The 21359-nt window shown below is 31.7% G+C and overlaps 2 protein-coding genes across 8 annotated transcripts in view; one reads left to right on the top strand and one right to left on the bottom strand.

Moving 5' to 3' along the window:
• RUNX2 (RUNX family transcription factor 2) overlaps positions 1-6755 on the bottom strand; it is a 319729-nt gene extending 312974 nt beyond the window's left edge. For 2 of the 5 annotated variants that reach the window (XM_036024176.1, XM_028508423.2), the window contains exon 1: positions 6297-6753. In XM_036024176.1, coding sequence (XP_035880069.1) covers positions 6297-6354 — 58 coding nt within the window. In that variant the 5' untranslated portion in view covers positions 6355-6753. Of the gene's footprint in view, positions 1-6296 lie in introns of all 5 variants that reach the window. The other 3 variants (XM_036024174.1, XM_036024177.1, XM_028508421.2) reach the window with 3 other exon arrangements.
• Positions 1-21359, top strand: part of SUPT3H (SPT3 homolog, SAGA and STAGA complex component) — a 472076-nt gene that overhangs the window by 42830 nt on the left and 407887 nt on the right. The gene's annotated exons all lie outside the window — the stretch shown is intronic.

Raw genomic sequence — 21359 nt, 5'->3', positions numbered from 1 at the left:
CCTGGAAATTTGAAATTTAAATTAGAAGTTTCAGTAGAGAAATTTAAAAATACATTAATTTTTATTACTAATGAAAGAAAATCACCAAATTAAAATCACAGTGCCTAATTTAAATTATTTACCTAGATAATGGGTAAATATATAGAAATATACCTGTATGAATTGTAATAATTTTGTTTAACTGATACCAGTTTTTAATTAAGTTTATAATTGGAAAATTAAGTCCTTGGTTTTATAGACATAGTTTTTGATTGTTTTTATTTTGAATTTCCCAATAGATGCCTGATCTCTGTTATTGGTTCTACAGATTGACATTTCTCTGTTAGTATACATGCAGATGAAAGATAAAAGTAGTTAATTTTCATAAAAGAGCTATAAACAATACCTTAGTTTAATAATTTACAATTTTGCCCCTGATTTATAGTCATTATCCCAAGTGCTGTAGTCACTTATTTGTATGCATTCATACGCATATAAATATATATACTATGTATTACGTTTTTGAGCTGTAGTGATAGTTGAAAGAAATTAGAAGTTGTATTTATATGGCAGATAGTTTTTCTGCATAAAAATATGTCCAGGTCCATATAAAGTTCTTTGGAATACGACATCATTATTCATTTCTTTTAAAGTAATACTGCATATATATCTTTTTAGAATCCAATTGATGCTTTGTCATTGTGATTAGTTAACATTTTTACATTTTTCCTTGATTTCCTTTTTTTTTGCTTTTACTGAACCATAAAATGGTCTTAGTTCTAAATACCTGATTATAAGGAATATGTAAATAATGGCTTGACAGACTCATGGTTTATAAAATTTTACAGGAACCTAAACATGTATATGAATTTTTGAATTTTAAAAATCTTTCTGTAAATATATTTTTATAGTTGATGATATAATGATTTCAGTAGACTACCATTGATATAAAAAATGCCAGTCTAATGGAAAATTAGAGTAAATTAATTTATTTGATTTAGTCACAAAATTATTTGTCTTGCACAGGATATTTAGATCTACCTTGTTAGGAATGTCACTTCTCTATGTAAACTCTCATGTATAATTCTTCGGGATGGCATAGAAATAGTGCAGATAACAGAGTCTTTAACCTCATCACCACAATAATCTTAAATACCTGTGTGAGAATACTGTTGACTTCATAAATTTTATGACATCAATACAATAATTTAAAAATATTTTAAACATTATAAAAAATTGCGTTCACTTACTATATGTCTATATGGTGAAGAATTCCTCGTGGGCAGTTGGTTTAAAAAAATGAAAATTATTTAATCAAGATAAATATAACATTTATGTTCTTTTTATTAGAGCCAAAATCATGCTTAGTATAATTTTTGGTCCTAGGCTATAATATTAGACACTGAATTTATGAGTGTTAATAAGATATATAGGGTATTTATGGGAGATGGATGAATAATGAGGTTTTTTTTATTGCAAGTATTAGATACTACGTTACAAATAGGACTTAATTCTACAGCTCACTTTATTTGGGAATTTGTTATATAAATCATGGTAAATGATTTTATTTATTAGTAGATGAAAACATTTATGTAGAAATACGTTTCAGAGTTAACATCCTATTCAACAACAACAATGAACATGTGGAATAGTTAACATGATGTTGCTTATGTCCATCTAACACTTCTCCCAACCCTGAACCCTGTGTCCTTAATGAATAGTATAAAGGGGCAGAAATTTCTAAGATTTCAGCGTTAGATAAGGATGTTATATTTATTGATAAGGATGTTACATTTATTGCAATAAAAGAACACTTAATCTCAGTTGCTGTACAGGTCTTTGAAAAGTTACATGGGAGTGTGTGGTCTGTTTTATGAGTGTTTGCTGTTGAATGGACAAAAGCTTGTGGTCAACTGCAGTTAAAATTGTAAGGAAACTCCCTTTGAATAAGATACAGAATTTCCCCATTATTTTTTTTCAGTTGTAACACATTAGTCAAAATACATGTCCAATGGAATTTTTATAATATTTGAAATGACAATAGCTGTATTAAGGTGTATATTTTCATTATGTCAGACTTTTCTAAAGATTTTAAAAAAATATAAACATTGCAGGTTTCATGAAGATTTTGCATATACTTTACAGTTATCTTACAATATTTTACTCTTTAGAAAATATTAAATATTAGAGTTTATTGTTATCCTTATTATGGGAGTTTAATGACTTTTTTGGTAGAATTTTATCTTTGGTGAAATTCAGTTGTTAGAAGAGAATAGTGCATTAAAGCAACCTATTGGGAAGCTTCTGACTAAATTAGCATTGGTTTTGCTAGCACCCGGTTAGTAAGGTCTTACATGGTAAATAACGAAAAAAATTAGGCTTTGTCACATTTACAGTTTTATTCAAAGGAAGGATTTTTCATATTGAAGACAATTCATATGGTCTATTTGACCATACAGGTAATATTTTTAAAGGGGCACTATAGAAGTAAACTGTTCCAGTGAACCCTTTATGAAAAAATATCTCTGAAGACTTTTCTTAGCTAATAGCATTTGCACTCTTAATGCTTTTGACAAGCTATGGTATGACCTCACTGTTGACTCAGAGTTGTCACGTTTTAGTCTCCTGGGACAAGTGATAGAACAGCATGGAAGGCTGATACTTGTATGCTTTGGAGAGGAATTTGAGATGCTGCCTTGTTTTGCCATCAGTGTTCAAGTATGCACGGGTGTATCATTAATCACAGGAATGCAAAAATAATAATTCAGTCCAATTGGATTTTTTATATTGAATACTTACCTTTTCCCTTTTTTGTATATACAGTAGAGGTATTTAGGTAACCCCTAACCTTTTGCTTCACAAAGAAGTACAGTATAAAAATATTACCACAGTTTTCATGTGAGCAGCTCTTGAGAGGGGAAAAAACGTGTTCTAGATAAATATTTGTTGGAAAAAACAGTGTGATACAAAATGTCTTAACTCAGCCCCAATACAGTACTTGAGGACCACCAGTGTATAAAATTGAAAGCATATGATTTTTGAAGCACTAGAAAAGGTTTGTAATTGATTAGCACTGGTGAAAGTACTGAAGTACATTGAGTTTTGATTTGTGAATGGTTCTATTCAATAAAGATTAATTCTGTGTGTTTGATAAAATCTTACTGCCTTCAATGAGTTAGCTTCTCCCCCTCTGCAGTTTATTTAACCATCAAATATTTCAGTGTTATTTTAACAAACTGGAACATTTCTATCTTACTGAATTTAACTTTAGCATGACTGATTTAAACAAGTCAAACTATCAGTGATTAGTTCAAAGGGTGTAATTGAATAATTAATTTTTTTAAAGTAACTAATATATATCATAATATAATCATGTATATTTCATGCTTTCCTTGTGATTTAGAGACTATCAGGAGGTTCGTAAAGACTAACAAAATATTTTTATGCAATTTCTTTGAAATATTTTACATTTTAATATAGTTTTAAAATTTCAAAGGGAAATGTAACAATTTTTCATGTAAAATTGGGATTTTTTTATAATTTAAATAATTTATAATAGAAATCTTTGGTAATTACATAGGTATTTTTAGCTTTTAATATGTGTTGGGTTGGTGTTCTGTGTTTGTTCCTGACTTTTTAAATTCCCCCCTGGATTTGGAATTTGGCTCTCTTATTTTGGAAGCAAGTTGTGACCCTTTGTCACTATTAAATCTTGAACTAAAATTATTATTACTGATATGGATCACAACGATTATTTTGCAAGTCAGCATTCACACCATCATTTTCAATTGGTCGCTATGGTCAGTTACAAGGGTTTATGTAGAAATTTTAATCTGTCAACTGATATATTTCATAAATGAGTTCTTAATTGTAATACACCCAGTGAGTCACAGCTATTATTTTCAACAGACTTCATGATAAATAATGGGTTTATTTTGAGTAGTGCAGACTGAAAATTCTTGTTTAATTCAAGATAAATACCATGCTGTGAAAGCAAGGACACTGAGACACCTCCTTTGTGCACCTTTCTCTCACCCAGCCTTTCCACTCGTTATGTCTGAGCTGAGGCATTTGGTCGGGTGTGCTTTGCCCCTCACCTAGGAAATGCCTAACCTTTTAAAAACTATTTTACAGAATTAAAGCTCATGCTTTTGACATTTCACTAGGTTGTTTTGAGAGTCATCATAGAAAGATTGAAAGTCCGAAGAGAGGTTTTCAACTTCAAATAGTTTATAGATTGGTGGAATGTTTGCAATGCAATGATAACCTATACATTACGCCCACTACCCACTCACCTATAATTAATTTGGTGTAGTGGGTTCATCCTAAATCTCTGTCCAGCTCTAGATAGAGATTTGAGGTAGGGAGAGGATAAATTCCACGTTTCAGAAAAGGAAGCATGCTTATATTGTCTAAAAATATATGACATTCGATAGAGATGGTCTTTATTTAGTTCACTATAATGTCTTGTTGTTTAGAAATTGGTCAAATATTTGAAATTTTACCTCTAGAAATATTTAGAGGTGTCACAGAAATATAAGACCTCTTATAGAGTAAAGAGCATTTTAACATATTCTTTGTGACAGTATGAATAACTTGTAATGAAGAAATAGTCCTTGAAACTTGTGTTCCTGATCTGGTTAGAAAAATGTATTTTTGTTTTAAACAGTAATATTGTGAAAGAGTAATTTCACTGCTTGCGATGCCTGTTTTAAGTTATCCCTCCATATAACAATAGTTTTAGCCATTATTTTCCCCTTATGTATTGAATAGAAACAGCAAAAGTTCCCATGTATAAGCTGTAATTATGATATGGGCTGTAATGCAGTCTAGTTGTATCTGTGTTCTACTTCCTTAGTGCAGGAAAATTCAGAATAACACTACCATTAAATTAAAAGAATAATCCATAATGATTACAGTAGGGGGTCTGCTTACAACTATTGAAGGAGTCATTACAGTAATTTTACTTTTTTTTTGTAAAATACAAATAGATTTCTTCACCTTTTTAAGAAGAAATTTTTTCTCTCCTTCAGGTTTATTCCTCTTTGACCTAAACTAAGACTGATCCTCTGATAGCCAGTTAAAATGTGTGAAGTAGGAGGAGTAAAGGCAACTCCATCGTTAGATCTAAGTTATAAAGCAAAGTTATATAGGTATTACACAGCAAAAGGATTTATTTTTAAGGATAAAAGAAAATTTTATAAACCTGCTCCTTGTAGTTGGAACATGTTGGACATCATAAAGAAATATTGTAAGTGTTTAGATATTTTACTATAATGCCATGTCAGCTTATGAACGTTGAAGTAGTTTTTTTTGTATCAACACTAACTTGAAATTAAATATTAAGGGACTATATTATGGCTGTTTTTCTTTTAAAAGTCCAGCATGATTTAGTACGTATGGCTCTTTTAAATCATGCAGGGTATCCTTACAGAGTTTTATTTTTCATGAGACTAAACGGTATTCATTTTGGTAGGTCCAAAAATATGATTAAAAGAATCCTCGTCGTCTCAATGTTTGCTGTGTTTTTATAACAAATTCTACATATGGATAATAGTGTGTAGGTATAAAATTAAAATTGTATAGAAAAATACAATTGCACATAAGGTTTTAAAGACTTCTGTAAACTTTTTAATATCCTGAATATCCTGGGTTAACTATAAAGATGTTTTAAAAATGACTTACATACTTAATTTTATTTCAGTTGAATATATGCTTCAATTTTATAAAGTCATTTAGAACACAAATTATACAAGATAGTCTTATGATGCAGTTTAAAATTGTAAATAGATTTTGGTAGTCAAACTGGTTAAAATGTAACTGTGCTGCAGGTTTATTTCTGTGTTTTCATGGTAGAGCATAATGTCGAGATAATTCTGTGGTCTGTTATTTTGTAAAATTGCTTCCTTTTTGAAGTTTGCTCAAATATTGGGAACTGCCGGAGTGAATACTTCATAATACTATGATTAATTTAGTGCCTAATTTTATTTCAGTGAGGGTTAATGATAATATCAAACTTTTTTTATTGCTTTAACTACCTCATTTCTATAACTCTAAAAACATTTTGACTAATGTGAGATAATTTAATTTTTCTATTTCATGTCATTACTCCAAGAAGTAGATAAGTTACAGATGCCAAATGCAAATATGTACAACAATTTCATTTTTCATTTTTTTAGTTCAGCAAAGTAGCATTATTACCATGATCTTTCATATAATGTTATCCGGAAAAGCTAGCAGTTAGTTCATCCAAGAAACATACCTTTATGTTTAACAGGTTCATCTTTTATAGGATTTTAAAATATGGTAACACTTACCCCAAAAGAAGTTTTGCTGACATGGTGTCACTGTGCTGAAGAGGCTGTTTGATGCCATAGTCCCTCCTTTTTTTTCAGATAGAACTTGGACCCTCTGTTGTAAATTCTGCTTGCAGCCTTAAACTGAAAACACAAACCATACCCAAACCTTGTTTTAGTTTTACAGTATGCCTGGAGTACATAGACTTTATATTTATTTTTTTTCTGTCAAGAAATTATGTAGCTGGTAACATGTGAAAAGCAAGGAAACAAAACAAAAAGAGAATGAGCAAATATTTGAAGGACCTACTATTACTGCATAGACTGTGGTTAGAGAGCACTCACTGACTCTGTTGGTCTCGGTGGCTGGTAGTGACCTGCGGAGATTAACCATTTAAAAACCAGAGACTTCTTGCTGTCCTCCTGGAGAAAGTTTGCACCGCACTTGTGGTTCTGTGGTTGTTTGTGAGGCGAATGAAGCATTCACACAATCCAAAAAAGCAAAAGCTTTAAAACTCCTTTTTTTGCAAGCACTATTACTGGAGAGACAGAATCATGTGGTTTGTGACCTCACAGTGCTCAAAGTAAAGTGGGACTGCCTACCACTGTGGCTTTTCCCCCCTTGCTCTTGCGCTCTCTCCCTCTCTCTCTCTCTCTCTGACAAAAGGCTTGTGGTAAGGCCCTTCCTGGCATCCAGAAGGATATAGCTATTTAATTTTTGTGACTCATGAGGATTTGGATAGAATACAAATGCTGGAAGGAGCCCAAACTCCTGTAAGGTTAAGCATTTGTAGAGCAGAACTCTGCAGTTAAGGACTTTCCTTTCTATCCCCCAACTCCCACTTTTTTTTGCCTCCTCCTTTTATTTAGTTCATTATTGTGTCTGTGAAAAAGTGAGCAAAATTGGCTCAAGAGGCTGGTGTGAAATTCTGAACAACAGTGATGATTTACAATAATTTACATCTTTGGATTGTATCACATTCTGGGGTCTGCTTCATATTTGCTGGGTGATTGGAAGTCCTTCTGTTTTTCTTTTTCCTGTCTTCTTAAACTTGTGAATCTGTAACTCATTGTAAAAAAGTTTACCTTTCTTAAGGTCTGGTTGCAAACTGCTTGCTGGGCTTGACTGTATTGGCTGTCATGAAAGTGTTAGTCTGGGGATTCCTTGTACAAATGTTAAATCATGTCTGTCTTGTTTATGTATGATCAATATTAGATGCTGGCTTCTACAAAAAGGATATAAATGTAATTAGTAATCTTTATTTATGACTAGTTTATGTTATTTATACCTTTATTTTATGACTAGTTTGAGGATTTATAAAAACGAATGACAAGTTCTCTTTATGCTCGTAATTTTTATTTTTCAAGGAATTGTATTCATTTTGTATAATTCTTGGATTTTAGCTGTAACAGAGCCTTTGATAGCAAATCTTATACATGTATAAAGTAGAAGTCTTATGTTGTAATTTAGGTTGTTCAATATTAGATTTTATAAGCTCAGAATAGAGTGGGTTAACAGAAGCTGTATTTTTTGTTTATAATGAAAGCTTTGAAATAAATTGCAAAACGCTGTGTGTAGCAAGGAATAATGCACACAGACAGAGCATGTTAGTCGTCTCGATTTGCTAATTCTGATTCAGAAGAAAATTGGAAACATCTTTGAGAAACTCTTCTTTTTTGCCCCTTTGGACATGTATGTCTAGAACTCATTTTCTTATTAGGATGATTATATATCATAGGCAAAGAATTTTATATTTATGAACAGAGCTTCCTGTTTTCATCAGATGGGAGCGATGGAGTATTTTTCAACAAAAATTATAAAGCAGAACGACCAATTTTCCTAGGTATTTTTTCCCATTTATCCAGCCACTCTGAATTTGCATGTTAGACTTCTTCCTAGTGTGATAGTAACTAGGAGTGGCGTGAAGTAAATGACTGGGAGGGTGGGCGGAGACAGTGAATTACAAAACATTATTTGGGGTAGGTAATGGAGTAAGAGCTGGGAAACACTAAGGAGAGTGTTAGAGCCAAAATATCCTTGCCTTTGGACTTCCCAGCACAGTTTGTTATCTGCTTTTGGTTTATATAGATAAAGATAAATGTACAGACAAGTTCAAGTTTTTTCACAAAGAATTGATTTGCCCAAAATACAAAAGGAGGACATGGGAGTGATTGAAATTTTTTATTGTTCAGATGTCCAGAACTTTCCATAACAAACTTATAGTAATAAAACACCAGAAATGTATTTTAGTGTTTCATTTTAAATGTAGACTTTATCATGCTTCATTGTATATGTAAACATATTTTACTTTTCAATGTAACAGCTTTTATTTAACATATAATTATTCATGCAAAAGAGACCAGTTATTTAGTTATTCTTTTTAATATATAAGGTAGACTAGTATGATATGTATCTGAAGGGGGCTTTTTCTGTATAATTTGTGGAATTTCCAAACATAGTTCCACATGCACATACAATAGCAGGCAGAATCAGGCAATGGAAAAATTTAGGTAGCTGCTCTAGTATGGTAAATAAGAGCTTTTCTTCGTTTATAGATGAGTTTCAGTGTTTGTATAAGAATTCTCTGATCTCTTACAACCCCAACTATTAGCTAAATATTTTCTCCTTAAATTAAAAAAATAATTATGTGTACTTGGCCCTCCAATTGACTTTGTATGCATTTGCATGATTTTAACACCTATGTGTCTTTTAACTGCTCGTTCTCTTTTTGTAGGTAACCCTCCTGTACATAATTTTGGGTCAGGGATAATCACTCTTGTTGCGTAAGAGTTTAATAGATATTGTTGAATATGCCCTTCTTGTTTTGTGTGAGACTCATCAAGGTCTAGCTGGAGAAAGATAGTGAAGTCATGTGCTTTATAAGTTTGTATATTCATTATCCACACATTTTTTAATTGAAAATATATCTACTTTGGACCAAATATTACTTTGTGGTAAAAATTTAAAACAACAGTGATAACTGGTACATATTTGATAATTGACAGTTTGTTTCATCAGAAATAGCTTACCACATGTGATGCGAGATTGACTTAGAAAGTCACTGCAACAAAGCTCTTGATTATGATTTTACGATGCTTAAAATCAGAAATGGAAACTACAGGGTAGAGTTTTTTGTTGTTCTTTGAACTTCATTTTGAGGAATTATGTTAGTATTTGCTATGTTGATGTAGCAAGTTTAGGTCTGCTGTATAAATTATGTACTTGAATGCGATTGGAAGTGGAATGAATACACCTTTGAACTTGAGATCAATTTCAAAAAGTAAGATGCTTATCTTGCCTCTTTATTATCCTGTATTTACTGAATTTGTCGACATTGTTCAAACATTTTATATTGTATGCTGTTAGACAATACAACATATAATTGTGTTTTTAATGCTGCATATTTCTTCATTGTTATCTTTTGAATTGTTTTTTATTTTCTGAACTAATGATCCTATTTGGATGCAGTAGGTTTTATCAATATCAATATTGTGCTCATGTCTCTGTGTTTTTGATAGTTTTAAACTTCTATTTGTTTACTGTTCTGTTTTTCTTTAATTGAAAACAACAGGGCCAAATGGTTTGATATAGGAATTTTATAAATTATAGAAATTCTAATTTGGCTTAAAATTTTCTCACTGATTATGAGATTTAGGAAGCTACTTTCTTAATTTATTGTTTCAGCTTGGTGTATGACAATTTTTTTGGATATGGGGCCTTATATTGATAATTTGAATTTTTTATATTAGTTAAATACACACAATTTTATTAGTATTTTAAATTATGATTATGAGAGATTAGATTCATTCCAACTTCTTATTTAATGGGATATGTGTCCACAACTGCATGCATGTGCTGTGGTTGTATGCGTACAGGGTATGTTTTGTGTTACCTTTCATAATGGGAGTATTTTGTTCTGTTATTTTTTTCCTCCTTAGTTTGCTTATATAAAAACCCAAAGCACCACCATGCCCATTATGCTTGAACAACATCATTTGGTTAGTATTAGTAACTAACTGTCTAAATGTGAGGTTATGTGGAAATGGGATGCTGAAGGAGAAAAATACTAAACTTCTCTCTCCATCTCATACCTCCTCTCTCTTCCCCTTTTTCTCTTTCCTCCTCTCCTCCAGGCATTTTCGGTTTCTCTTTCTCTGTTTTGATATTTCTGTAGTATCTCAAAGTAGATTCTTAAGATTCTAATAGGGATATTGACATTAATTCTCTCTGATGAATGAATACCTGGCAGGTTTGAAGCACCTAACATTCAAGGCAAATCAACAGTTGTTATATTTAGACTGTTATATGTACACCTTGATTGTTAGAGGATATTGGCATCTGATTACAGTAATTTCTTCCTTTGAACAGTTTTTAATTCCTTCCTCTATGTTAATTTACTTTAACATACTGTTTCACATGACATTAGTACTTTAATTATGAGAATGTTTTTCCTTCTTTATTCTTCAAAGTGGCAGTGGTGATCCATACTTGTGTAATGTAGCTGTATAACTAATTCGTGTTTGTTATAATTATTAGGACAATTCATCTTCCAATGCTGTCATTTTTCTAAAAGGAAAAAAGGCGAGAACTTGCAGAAAATATGGGAAACATGCTCATATGACAGCTGAGGATGTGGCTACGCTAAAGCAGGAAACTGCTACCCACAATGCAATGTTACATATACTACCACTTAATAAAATTTATATCAAACATGCTACTGACAAAACCAAAGAAAAATAATATCCCTAACCATACTAGTTAATGTACTAAATATATCTAGGGAAAAGTGAACCTAATCTTTTTGGAACCTATGCATTTTATTTTAAGTATATAGTAAATGAAACTGGGATGTCTAGTACATTGGAGCTCTGTGGTAACTTTGTGCTGTGGGACTTGGTTTTGGTAAAACCATCTTAAAATGAAGACCTTCTGCATATTAACTTTCCTGGAAAGGCACCTTTCTTTTTAATTGAATTGTTGTAGTATAAAAATAGGCTTAGAGGACATTGTCATCTGGTAGGAAAAATAAATTAAATTATGAGACATTCATCATGATTATTTAAACTTTTTACCCAGCCAGGTATATTTTTTTCCTTTTATTTTAGTTATCTTTTATTGCCAACTTGAGGTGGAGCTTGAATTGCCCACTGAGTTATATTTCTTTCAAAGTAATTGTTTTTCTTATTCTTTTTATTTATGTAACCTATTTATGTTAACCTACCTATGGCTTACCTGATCAACCCATATGTTTTACTGTAGGAGGGTCAGCCTAAATTTGTTTTTATAAATTTGACTACTTTTATAATGTGGTTGAAAAAGACGATATAGCGTATTCTAAAAACATCAGATTTTAATATACTTAGGATTTTGTTTATAAACCTTAATCTTCTTTGCTTTTAGCTATCAGAATTTAGCAATTTTGTTGAATTTTATTGTATAGTACTTTAGGTGAATTATGAATCTTTATAAGGGAGGTTTATAAGATTTAAGTAAGGGAACATAGTGAAGTTTTAAATTGATAAATAATGCATAGAGATTTTATCAGAGGAAGAATAGAGAAGACTATTAAATTAGTACTACTTATGCAAGATCCCCTCTTGGTATTCCAGTATATAAATTATCACGGTGTCAGACTTGGCATAGTATTGTCATCTCATCATTTAAAGATTAATATATTGTCTTTCTGTCTATATCCCTATTAAGAATGATTTGCTTAATTGTTTGAAGTATTTTTTTCTGTAGAGACTGCTTATCAATAACAGCTGTAGCACTGTGGCTTTTCTCCATGGACTCATGGTGGTCTTTGGAACAGCGTTCTTCAACTTTGACAGGTGAGACAGAGGTTCTCCAGTGCCACTGCTTTTGGATGAATCTTGCTGTGGTTGGAGAGAGTGCATCTTGCCAAAATATATGGGTGAGACCACACACACAGCCTTTAAAATAGTTATTGTAGGCTTATTCTTAGGGATACATGTCTTGACAGTTCTTTTATTTGCATGCCAATTTCATTGCTGTGTGTAGGTTTTTCACTGGTTTCAGTAAAGGCGATTGCAGATTTAGGTCTCTGTTTGTTAAAGCCTTGTGTGTAATTACACTGGAAAAACTCTGAATTCAGACATAATTAACAATATAGAAAATATATTGAAAATGAATCACTAGAATACTGATCTCTTTGTTTTTATAAATTTGAACAGTATTCCCTTTGGAAATCTCAATTTCCCCAGAAAGTTTAGTAGTCAAAAATTGCTCCAATTTGAACTTTAAGATCAAATAAATTAGGAGCAAATGTTAAAATATTCATATTACTTCAATTACATTAATAGTAAAAAATTTGTGTTTCTTGTTATTCAGAAGTGGCCTTTTTTATAATATTGATATAATAAAGTATTGTTCAAAATGTAAGTTTTGCACTTAGCAAAAGCTTGAAAGCATTGGAACCAATGGTCAGAGAAGGTCAATTTCTTAATGGATTAATCATAATTTGCAAGCCATCTAACCATTATATGGGATGATTAAAACTTATTCAACTAGTGAACTCTAAAATTGACTGTATGTTTTAAAAAAGTATGTTAGTTTCTAAAACTGGCTTTTTCAGTGACCAGTAAAGAGCTCTTTAGATTTTTATAAAATGTTCTTTTTATAAAATACATTTGTATAATTATTTATGATTCCTAAGTTATTAGCGATAATAGTATTAAAGCTTAACTCCTGAGCCCTGGCAGGTAATTAGTTTATGAGACTTTTCACTTGATGTTCACTGAATGTTGGTTAGTTACATGTTTATAAAAAAGTATACCAGCTAAGATAAGATTATATTTTTATTCTAGATATTTTCATAGGGAATACAGAAACTACTGAGATAATTAGAAATTCAATTTCTCCCTCACTGTTATAGTAATGCCTCTTTCCATTGCTGAATGGTGCTTGTGTGGAGGAGTGCTGGGGAAAATTGTCTTCCTAAAGCTTCTTCAGAGAACAGGTTGTAGAAAGAAGAGAGAATATAGTATACACAAAAAAGATTAAAGAAAATGTGGCCCTTTCCTCTCAGAAATGGTCATGTATGTGAACCTTGATTGGATGCTAGATTTTAAAAAACTTTTTAAGTCACTTTTAGGACATTTGAGGACACTGCTATCACTGATACTCCTGGCATATTACTAAGTATACTAAGTAAAATACTACTGCATATATATATAATAGAAAATATCTGTATTAAAAGGTTCATAGATGAATTATGTTTCATGGTTAGTACCACGATTAAACAAATAACATATATAAAAACAAGTGTGGCAAAGATTAAACAATTGGGAAACGCAGGCAAAGGGTATACAGACATTCATTTTACTGATTTTCACCTTAAATATGAATTCTGAAAGGTGAAGCAGTTTTATGGAAAAGGTGTATAGATAATTTGATTTGAAATTGAAAATCTGTTGGAGAAAATTCATTTATTTGTATAGTTTTAAAAAAATAAGTGAATATGAACAGCCTGACTATACAATAGCAATTTTAGATTTTATGTTATAGTTTTATTTTTTACATTAAGTTCTATTCACTGTATAAACAGCTAATTTTTACAAATGTACACATGTAAATATAAATTGGAATAGTAAAAGGATTTTTGAAAAAACCACCTTTGAAATTTTACACTTCTGTTAAACTTAGGTCTAGACCTAGAGGTTAGATATTTCGAGAGGCCAGAATAGTCATGTTATTACTTGTCATTTGTTTTCTTCTTGACTGGGGTTTTTAAAATAGAGGGTGGGGCAAAAAGTATGTTTACACTTGGTATGGAAAATAATATAATAATTAATAATAATGAAAGAATAAATTGTTTTGTATACTCACAGCTGTAAACCTACTTTTGCCTCACCTTGTATATAAAGTATCTTAAAGAGTTTATTCACATTAAATTCATATTACTGATTGTGGTACTACTACTAAATTGTTCATATACTATTCCATTCAATTATAATCTTTCAGGAAATGTTTTTAATAAGCAGAAGCCTATTATCTTTCTATGCAATTATTCTGTATTTGTATTATACTAGTTAATATCCTGTGGGGATCTATACATTTTTCCTGTGAGGGCCAAATAGTAAATCTTTTTGGTTTGTGGGGAATAGGGCCTCCATTCACTATTAATTCTGCCATTACAGTCTGAAAGCAGATTGTAAGTAAAATTAGACAGTGAATGAGTGGGTGTGACTGTTCCAGTAACCTTCTAAACAGGCAGCTGGCCTGCCATAGTTTGCCCACGTCCTGCCACCTGTACCTTCATAGAAATTAGTGGCCCAGTGGATATCTTCTTTTATAGAAAGGCACAATAGTTAGGAAAGTATATCAAACTTTTAATTCATATTATAATGGAATTTTTTTAAAGTAGTTATAAAAATCTGGTTTTTTATTATATGAAAGATAACATCTGTGGTGGCTTCATAACTGTTGAATTTAATGGTACAGAATTTTCATCTTGATAACGCAATTATTAAATATTGTGAATAGTTTTATAAGCAACCCTATAATCCTTTTAGGGATAAGGTTGGAATACAAATAAATAATCTTGATTATAGCATCTCTCCAAATTGTCAAAATGTCAGTATTTATCTAGTTTATTATTATCAATAAAAAGCTAAGATTTCTTATACCTTTTAATCCAAAATTGTTTCTTTTTCAGAATAGACTAGGTTAATGTCCAAGTATAGACTATTTAACAGTGACCTGTGATGGACTATTTTCCCCTCTTTTCATTTATATTTGATTTTAATTGCATAGAAAAGAAATTAATTATTTTTAGTACTGCTCAATCTTCAGAACACTCATTTCACTCACCATTGGATTCACCTGCATTGGTTAGACTTAGTGTTTATTGGATGATGGTGTGGTTTCACCAGCTGAGTAGGAAATGAAACCATTTTTTCTATTGGTAAAGAGCAAATGAACCCATATCCTGATCTGAATTTGAGTTTTGTATTGTATTAATACTTAAGGTTTTATATGAACTATATTTAAATGAGATGGCTTTAAGCAAAAGTTTATAGTTCATATCACTGAACACCTTATTTTATCTCTGGTCACTTTAAGCAATTCCAGGTTATTATGCACATAGCTAAGGATCAGACAGTTGAAAAATTATTATATATAACTCTCATAATTTCATTGCAAAAGAGCAGTCTTTCTCCATTGTTTCTCTCCCAGAAGGTCTGGTCATTGCCTCTTTGCCTTCATTTATGAGAAAGTTCTAACATGATTGTTTTTATACCTCTCGTCTTTATTTAATATTTAGTTATAAACAGACATGTAAACCATTGTAAATGAGAAGGATAACCTGCTGGGAAGGTGACACACAAAAAACTAATACAATCATATGTCTGTACTTGTGGGCTTCAGAACTCAGGGAACCCTGTACTTGTCTCATTTAGGCAAGAAAAAAATGGTTCAGCACTTAGTGTCCCTCTCTTGCAATGAAACAGAGGTGGATGCATTAGTCTCATGGTAGCTTGTGAACAGTTTGGTACTCCTGGGTTTCGGCACTCCTCTCGAGGTCCTGGAATGAATTAACGGTGAGGTGCTGAGGTAACCACTGTATATAGAAACTCAAGAAGCATCATTCAACGTTATTTAATGTAAGTTAAGCCTGTCCTATCTACCGTTGTAGATTTAAAAAAGTACCAACTGTGTTGTAGCAATTCATAAACTAGTTCAAGCAGGAGGATTATTATATTAAACATACTTTGCTTAAAAGATAAGAATATTTAATATTTATGTAGGAAAGAATTTTCTCCAAAATTCAATTAAGTTTAGAAGAGTTTTGGCTATTAAATTGACAATGTTCATTTAGTAGGAGAAAATAACCTTTGAGGAATAGAATCTGGCCCAAAATTAATGATTAAATACAGACATTATATTTTGCTATTTCTCTGTATTGTTGAAGATCTCTAGGACTATATTGTCCTTTGTATCGATCAGTCCCTTTTTTAAAAATTAAGAATTCTAAAATGGCATATTTCTGAAAAGAACTTACACATATCAATATAGTTGATATATATCAGAATTGTTATATAATATTTTACTGCATGAAATAACAAAATTAATACTGAAATGTCAAAAAACTGTTTTTAAAGATCAACAGCTTTTGTCCTTTGAGCAGTTTGTTTTAGTGTTATAGAAAAATCGAGCAGAAAGTACAGAGTTCCATTGTACCAGCCCAGCCCTCAGTTCCACATTACTAACATCTTGCATTGGTGCCCTACATTATTATAATTGATGATCTAATAGTGATACATTATTGTTAACTAAAGTCAGTAGTTTACATTGAAAATCACTCTTTATTTTGTGCGGTCTGTAGGTTTATTAAATGAATAATTTTATATATCTACTATTGTAGATTCATACAGAATAGTTTTTTCTAAAATCCCCATAAGATTTTGTTTAACTAAACATAACATAAAATTTAGCATCTTAACTTTTTTAGCAGCCGGTCTTTTAACCCTGTATATAGACTTGTATTTTTCAGAATGTCGTATGTTTGGAATCATATAATGTAGCCTTTTCAGACTGGATTTCTGTGCTTAACAGTATTCACTGAAGGCTTCTCCTTTTAGTTGCTTAATAGCTATTTTCTTTTTTACTAGTAAGTAATATTTCATTGTATGGATATCCCACAGTTTGTTTATATATTCATCTATTGAAGGACATCTCAATTGCTTCTAGTTTCAGGCAATTCTACATAAAGCTGTTAACACATTTGGGTGCAGGTTTTTGTGCAGACCTGTTTTTCAACTCATTTGAGTAAATACTTAGGAGCACTAACTAGATGATTTGGTGAAACTACATTTAACTTTGTAAGAAACTGCTCAAGTATTGTCCAAAGTGGCTGTATCATTTTATATTCATATCAGTAATGAATGAGAACTCTTGTTGCTCCACATTGTTGTCAGCATTTGTTTTTCTCAGTGTTTTGGATTTCAGACAATTAATAGGTGTATAGTGGCACCTTGTTGTTTTAATTTGCAGTTCCTTAATGATAAATGCTGTTGAGCATCTTTTCTATGCTTATTTTTCATCTATATATTTTCTTTGGGAGGCATTTGTTCAGATCTTCCACCCTATTTTTAATTTTTTTGTTTCTTTTATTTTAAGATGCTGCATTTTGTTTTCTACATTCTTTTGTTGATGGACACGTTTTTTCCCCACCTTTTGGCTATTGTGAATAATGCTGTAGTTGAACATGGGTGTATAAGAATCTGTTCGAGTCTCTGTTTTCAGTTCTTTTGAGTATATACCAAGGGGTGGAATTGCTGAGTCATATAGTAATTCTGTTTGCAAATATTTTCTCCCAATCTGTCATTTGTCTTTTTATTCTCTTAATAGTATCTTTCTCACAGTGGATGTTTTCAAATTTTAATGAAGTCCAAATTACCAGTTTTTTTCTCTAATGGAAGATACTTTTGGTATGTTATCTAAAAACTCTTTTGAAACCCAAGGTCATTTAGATTTATTCCTCTATTCTCTTCTAGAAGTATCAGAGTTTTGAATTTTATATTTAGCTTTATGATACATTTTGAGTTCATTTTTGTGAAAGATGTAAGGTCAGTGTGTAGAGAGTCTTTTCTTTTATATTTAGATGTTCAGTTATTTCAGCACTATTTGTTGAGAATATCATCCATTGGATTGCCTCATTCCCTTGACAAAGATCAGCTGACTGTATTTGTAGGGTCTGTTTAGGGCTCTCTTTTCTAGTCCATTGCTTTAGATGTCCTGTTCTTTTGCCAGTGTCACACCGTCCTCATTACTGTAGCTTTATTATGTTATAGTAATATATCAGCTTGTTGATATTCACAAAGTAATTTGCTGAGATTTTTATTGGGATTACATTGAGTCTGTAGTTCCATTTGGAAAAAATAGACAGTTTAAAATATTAATCTTCCAATCAGTGAACACAGAGTATCTTTTTATTCATCTACATCTTTTTTGATCTGTTTATTATCAGTTTTGCAATTTATCTCATATAGATCTTCTATATATTTTGATAGATTAATACTTAAGTATTCATTTTTATTGTACCAATGTAAATATTTTTAAATATAAAAATTCCAATTATTGGTTGTTTGGTATAAAGGAAAGTAATTGAGTTTCATATCGTAACCTCGTATTATATAACCTTAATATTAATTGCCTATTATTTTGGGGAGTTTTTTTTTTGTTGATCCTTCGTGATTTTCAACATAGACAGTCATGTCATCTATGAACAAATACAGTTTTGTTTTTTCTTTTCCAGTCTTTATACCATTTATTTCCTTTGCTTGAGTTATTTATTGTATTAGCCAGAACTTCCAGTATGATGTTGCATGAGTGGTGAGAAAAAATATCCTAGTCTTATTACTGATTTTAGGCAAGGAAGCATATAGTTTCTCTCCATTGAGTATGACGTTTGCTGTACATTCTTAGCCATTGTTCTGTGTCAAGTTGAGGATATTCCTTCTATTTCTAGTTTGCTGAGAATTTCTATCATGAGTCGATGGTGAATTTTTTAGACGCTTTTTTTTTATTGATAAGAACACATGTTGTCTTAGCTGGTTTGATATGGTGGATTTTATCAGTTGATTTTCACTTTTGATCCAGCCTGTATAACTGGACTAAGTCCCACTTAGTTGTGGTGTATAATTGTTTTTAGACATTGTTGGATTTGATTTGCTAATACTGTGTGGAGGATTTTTTTGCATCTATGTTCATGGAAGACATTGTTTTGTATTTTTTCTTAACTTATAATGTTTTGTTTGCTTTTGGTGTTAAGTAATGCTGGCCCCATAGAATGAGTTAGGAAGTGTTTCTTCTGGATGAGATTGTAGAAAATTTCTTCCTTACATGTTTTCTGGAATTCACCAGTGAAACCATCTAGGTCTAGTGCTTCCTGTTTTAGAAGTTATTAATTCCTGATTCAATTTAAAAAATAGATAGGGGCCTATTAAGATTATCTCTTTCTCCTTGAGTGAGTTTTGGTGGCTTGTGTCTTTCAGGGAATTGGTTCATTTTATCTAGGTTTATAATACTCCTTTATTATCCTTTTAAATGCCCAAGAGCTAAGTAGTGATTTCCTCTTGATAGGGGAACTCAAGAGTTAAAGATTTTAACTCTGTATTTGATAGGCTTAAGTGATTAATGCAAGTGGAAAGCTGTTATTCCAGGAACTGGAATGCATCACCTAGGCAAGCAATTCAAGCTTTGTATCTAAACCCTTGTGTTCCATGGAAGGAATGTCTGTGACTCAGATAAAGAATTGTTGATTGGCAGATAAAGATATACTAGGGTTGCTGGAGGGTTGCAACTCTTATCCAATCCCTCATTTACTCTTTCCTTCTCCCTGTAAAAAGGTTGGCTTGAGAAGACTTGTTGAGACAGTTTTTGAGGGCACATAACCTGCCCATCTTCTCAGATTGTCGGCATCTGAATGAAGCACCCATAAAGATTCTATCCCTGTCTCTGCTTATTGGTTCTGGTGGAGACAGGCAGTGCAAATGCTGACTTTTCTGTTTTTACTCTTATTTCTCATATTAGTAATTTGTGTTTTTTTGTTTTTTTTTAAAGATTTATTTTATTTTATTTTATTTTTAGAGGGGGAAGGGAGGGAGAAAGAAAGAGAGAGAGAGAAACATCAATGTGCAGTTGTTGGGGGCCATGGCCTGCAATCCCAGGCATGTGCCCTGGCTGGGAATTGAACCTGTGATACTTTGGTTTGCAATCTGCGCTCAATCCACTGAGCTACGCCAGCCAGGACCTTCTTGTTTTTTTAATAACCTGGCTAGAGGTTTATAAATTTATTTTTCCCCAAAAACCAGCTTTTGGTGTCATTAATATTTTCTATTGATTTCCTGTTTTCTATTTCTTTGATTTCTGTTCTAAATTTTATATCTTCTGTTTACTTTGGGTTAATTTGTTCTTTTTCTACTTTCCTAAGGTGGAAGCTTGGGTTATTGATTTTGGATATTCTTTTTAATATATGCATATAATACTGTAAATCTCTCTCTAACACTTTCTGCATATGCACATTTTAATGGGTTTATATCTTTCATTTAGTTTGAAATTTTGTTAAACTTGTAATTTTTTTTCAACCATGTGTTGCTTGATAATTTGGATCAGTATTGTTAACCAAAAGCCAAAAAAAGGTTCAGGTTGTAATAAAAAATAAAAACTGTTTATTTGAGTAGGAAAAAGCGGGGTGGGGAATTGTAATCCAGGACACACAGATTCAGGTAGCAACCCAAATTGTATTCAGGAGAGAACAAAGAAAGGCAGGGTTTCTAAAAGCAAAGACACAGGTACAGTTCTCATTCAGGTTCTCTTTATGCAAATAAAGCATGCTGGCTAGGTTGGCAGGGCTTGTCTTCTTTCAAGGCCAGGAATAACACGATCTGGTTGCCATGGTCAGGAGGAAGTAAAGACCGTATATGTCCATGTAGCAGTCCTTGATGCAAGATGTTATGGTTTGGCCTTGAACTGATTTAGCAGCAGGTCAGCAACTTAATAACTGTCCTGAGACTGGGACATGAGATGTGCATAGGCCCCAATTTTTCAGTGTACTCCTGGCTCCATTTTAAGTGATGCTCTTAGTAATACATGTGCCATTTTATTTTCTCCATTATCAATAGCCACCATATTTGCAACTTGTAACTTTTGTCTGTTAGTGTCCTTGTTCTTCATTTTTTTCATTTTTTTCAGTTTCCACTGTTTTTATGACTTCTCTGGTTTTAATTAAGCATTTCTTTTTTCACCTTTCTGTGTCAATTGTACTTTTTTTTTCTTTAAAAAAGTGGTTATTATGGAGCTTGGAATATGCACTTTAAAACTCATTCAAGTCCACTTTACAGTATCCTTATATGGCTTCACTGGTAGTGCAAGTATCATAAAAGAGTACACCCTTCTTATAGCTTTGCTGACATTCATTTCCCTTATTTCTAAGTTATAATCACTCAATACATCATTGTTATTATTTTGAGCAAACTGTTATCAGATCAATTAAGAATAAGTAAAACAGAAAATGTTATTTTACCTTACTCCTTGTCTAATGCTGTTTCTTTTACAGG

This window comes from Phyllostomus discolor, chromosome 4 (genome assembly GCF_004126475.2).
Source record: "Phyllostomus discolor isolate MPI-MPIP mPhyDis1 chromosome 4, mPhyDis1.pri.v3, whole genome shotgun sequence".
NCBI classification, from domain to species: domain Eukaryota; kingdom Metazoa; phylum Chordata; class Mammalia; order Chiroptera; family Phyllostomidae; genus Phyllostomus; species Phyllostomus discolor.
Note: the sequence above shows the minus strand (reverse complement) of the source record. Positions and strands in the feature narration are given on the sequence as shown.